Source organism: Musa acuminata, chromosome BXJ2-4, assembly GCF_036884655.1.
Source record: "Musa acuminata AAA Group cultivar baxijiao chromosome BXJ2-4, Cavendish_Baxijiao_AAA, whole genome shotgun sequence".
NCBI classification, from domain to species: domain Eukaryota; kingdom Viridiplantae; phylum Streptophyta; class Magnoliopsida; order Zingiberales; family Musaceae; genus Musa; species Musa acuminata.
In genome coordinates, this window is record NC_088341.1 from 25,400,001 (window position 1) to 25,404,123 (window position 4,123).

General features: G+C 39.1%; 1 protein-coding gene across 1 annotated transcript in view; it reads right to left on the reverse strand.

Moving 5' to 3' along the window:
- Nucleotides 1–1,805, reverse strand: part of LOC103981824 (cinnamoyl-CoA reductase 1) — a 2,337-nt gene extending 532 nt beyond the window's left edge. The window contains exons 1-4 of the mRNA XM_009398572.3: nucleotides 1,446–1,805; nucleotides 1,144–1,301; nucleotides 654–842; nucleotides 1–106 (exon numbers count right to left, since the gene is read on the reverse strand). The exon at nucleotides 1–106 is cut by the window's left edge and continues 229 nt beyond it. Of these exons, the coding sequence (XP_009396847.1) occupies nucleotides 1–106; nucleotides 654–842; nucleotides 1,144–1,301; nucleotides 1,446–1,578 (586 nt within the window). The 5' untranslated portion in view covers nucleotides 1,579–1,805. The remainder of the gene's footprint in view (nucleotides 107–653; nucleotides 843–1,143; nucleotides 1,302–1,445) is intronic.
- Nucleotides 1,806–4,123: the final 2,318 nt, after the last annotated feature.

Genomic DNA, 4,123 nt, shown 5'->3' on the forward strand with positions numbered 1-4,123 from the left:
GTACCGTTACGAGCCCGGCGTTGACGGCGACCATGTCGACGCCTCGGTCCATCGCCATGGCCCACGCCGTCTTCTCCGCTAACGTCTTCGCCAGCGCGTGCCAAAGCTGCCGTTTGCCGGAAGGATTAAGCGTGAGGGCCGTTTTGTGAAATAGCCATGTAAAGATGCTAAATGCATATTTAGACCATCTCTACATCATTATTTAAGGAATTAGGTTGAGTTGGGATCAAGTCAGGTTTTGGGTCCATCTACATCACATTCATGTATCGATGTCATGCATAAATAATCATATATTTGGTTACATCGTAATTACCAACTAAAAATGGCATTCATTAAATTTTTGGTCAACAATGGACGGGAGAACACAGTCAACAGTCAACAAGTGAGTAGGTGTAAATTGGCAGTTTGCCAAAAGAAAGCTGTGTGAGATGTGTTTATTAAGAAGTGGACATCAATTTCTAACTGAAAAATGATGGTTGGAGGGTATTGTAGTATCATTTTAAGTTTGAAGTTTGACTAGTCACAGAATTCTATTGTCGACGTTGATGGCATGAGCCTATCTATCTTGAAACTTCTCTCTCTTTCTTGTGGCTAAGCAATCAAGAGATAAGAAGAAAGAAGATTATATATATACATATAAAATATTTTATTACCTTGAACGTTCTGCAGAAGCTGGGTTCGCTCCATCCCCTCTCGTCCACGTCCGTCACCGGTTCTTGGTTCTCCGACCAAACGACGGCCGTCACCGATGAGGTGAAGACGACCCTTTCGATGGTTTCGACTTGAGCACATGCTTCCAGCACGTTGTGTGCTGCCCTCACCTCGATTTCGACCATGAGCTCCTGCATCATGTGCCACAGATCAAGACAAGAGAAGCGACGACGATTTGCTTGCAGTCGTATCAGACAAGGTGGGCTGTCCATGATTGTCAAAGATATTTCTTAAAGTGCAATTCTATGCTTTAAATGGTTACAGTCGTTTCTGTACCCACTTGCTCCTTTTTGTTCAAACTGTTTGTGCAATCAATAAGCCCAGCTCATGACATCTAATAAACTTTTTGAGGGAGGCTGGAATTTGAAGAAAGTCTTTGGCATCTCAATTTCGTGCTTAAAACTCTTCCAAATAGGTGAAGGAAACACTTACGTCATAGAATTGATCCTGAGGAGGCTCAAAGGTGTAGAACAGGCCCGAGCAACCCTTCATGGCTTCCACGATGCTGTGGTAGTCGAAGGGGTCCGCTTGAAAGAGCTTAAGCCGGGTGTTCTCGCCGGATAGCCTCTTCAGATTGCCACTCGAGTCACCTGCAATACCGGATCATAAAAATCGAAGTAAACAATCATAATTCCATGGCAAAAATGGACTACCGTGAATTTACTGAGACACAACAGCACAAGATTGCTTGAAATGAACAAGAACAAAGACGAGCAGGAGGAGGGAACTGGAACCATGGTTGTAAGCAGCGGCATGAACAGTGTATCCTCTTTGTAGGAGCCTGTCGACGAGCGAGACACCGAGGCTACATGACGCGTCCATGACGCAGATGGTATTCCGATCACGGTGAACGAAGGCTGGTGCCATGATCGGCGATTACTTGGGAGTAGAAGTAAATGGAAAGGGAGAAGCCGGAGGAGACGAGGGAAGGTATGGAGAAGTAGAAGTAAACGGAAAGGGAGAAGCCGGAGGAGGTGAGGAAAGGTACGGGGAAGGGTTAGGAAGAAGACTGTGTCTTCATAGAAAGATGAACACGAGGGAGAGAGAAATAGAGGTAGATACGAGGAGGCCGCCAAAGGAGAACTAGCATTCAAAGGATGTGCATGGGAGGGGACAGGTGGGAAAGGTGGTTGTTGTTAGATGTAGTGAGGAAGAGGTGGGATGCACAATGATGATGGAAGGTTGGTGGCAAATTGTGGACTTCCCCCAGCCACCTACTTCATCCACAAGCAAGAGAGAGAGAGAGAGAGAGAGAGAGAGAGTTGACTTGTTTCTAACTTTCCCTTTTTCCACAAGACACAAATATTCTTACTGGCTTATTATTAGTTTACATCACTAATTAAATAAGGTGAAGAAAGCATCAAAGCGGTGTGATTCAGTAATCTAAAATCACACATAAGGTATGTGATGATCCAACTCAAAGATGTGGTGGTGGCGTATATTCCCATTTGTAGAGTGGCAGACAGAATTCACATTTGCAAGTAAAAAAGTTGGAACTCGGGTGTCTAATTCAGCTACTTTGAATAAATGAATGGGGCAACCTTGTGAAGTATCTCAACACTCGATCAATATTTTTAATATGTATGGATAAAATATGAAGAGAATTGGACGCAGAGAAAGAATAAAGAAACATAAGAGAAGTTTTTCCCCCTTTTTTATGAATCACAACATGGATATACATACAAATGTTTTGGAGCTATTCTAGGAAACTATTAAAAAAAGTCTAATTAATATTTTAGGATTTTTTTTAGCTAGCATATAAATACAAAAAGAAAAAATGATAAAATTAGAATATCTAATGAATCCGAGAAAGAATGTCAATATTTCCCGATCGCCTAGAATAGACTTATACAAAGCTATCACGAATTTAGTTTGTATTTGATCATGTCCCGAGCTATTTCTATGCATGTAGTACGATCTCCTGACTTGTTGTACTTCATAAATCTTTCTAGTTTTATCTCCACATATGAGAGAATCAATAGATTTTAGATCAGCTTATACATATATTGAGTCACTGATCTATATTCTACTACAGCACTTTCTCTAACGACTGCACATTGCTTGTTAATTCTCCATGCAATTACTCTCAGCGAAGGTACAACATGCACTAGTGGATCTTTAGTTCATGATAAACCCAACCTGGTTTGCGTTGGACTTGATTTTTTCCTTCCATTTTCTCATTCATTTTCTGAAAAGGAAAACAAAGCAAAAAAACACCTTTGCCAAGGACTGACTATACTTAAGAATTTGGTATGCAAGTACATGCATAAATTGATTAATTAAGCTTGCTATTTACGCTATTTCTGGATAATAGTCATCCAAAAGCGTTGACATAAACGATGACATCATTATTTGAGGAAATATTCGTTGGACATTGCTTCAGCTTCTTAATCTCTTCTTCTTGAACATTTTATGTCATAACGTTGTAGTTGGAGCTTTCTGTTTCGTAAGAGTGGGTCACTATTATTTTATTTTTTTGTAAGAAATAAAATAATTAATTTCGCTGGAGGGAGGGCATGAACATAAAGAGTGTGTCATCACTACAAATTTTATCTGTATCTGAACCTTACCATAACCTTTGTGGAACTGTGGTCCAGGAGATTATTTAAGATTGATTGTATAGTGATTTTTTGAGATCACAGTCATTTCCTTGTTGCTTTATTATTAAAACTAAGTGGAGTCTCCGTTTAGACTTCCCCTGTAGATCTCCGTATATACTAGCATTTCTTACACCAAACTATTACAAGGTCCAACCCACTTGAGTAGCAAGAGAAATCAAAATCCTTATTCTTAGTGCTATACAACTTGGCCTGTGGAGTAAAATGTTTGACTGTGACCATTAATCTAGCTTTATTAAATTTCAGAAAACTTCAGCTTTATGTTTGATTGTGATATCAAATCTATTATTCTTTTGGATATCGGGTGTTGAGTATATAGTCTTTTCCCTTTTCTAAGTGCAGTAAGAATGAATGAACCGTAATTAAAAGAAAAAAAAGGGATGAATGATACCTAATTCTGGCTCATTGATTGAGCATGCATGCATAGGGTCCACCGGTGACTTTTTCTTCCTTATAAGTCCTCCAATGGAGATGGCCGAATTTGGTCTCCGGCTAATAAGTTTAATCGAACGAGTGCATGTTTAGATTCAAAAATGGGTCTCCAAATCGAATGTTCTCGAAGGAGAGAGGAATTAGGATTTGGTAAAGATTTTAATAATAATATAAGAATCATATTGATCATTTATGTCTGCATAGACATTTTTTTCCAGTAGGATAATCATTTATGCCCCTCTTATATGCGGATGACTGGTCAAGAAAAATATATTTAAAGAGTTTTGAATTTTTTTTTATTGATTGAAGTTTCTTTTTCTTTTGAAAAAAAAAAAGAAGAAGATATATTAGGAATTAAAAGT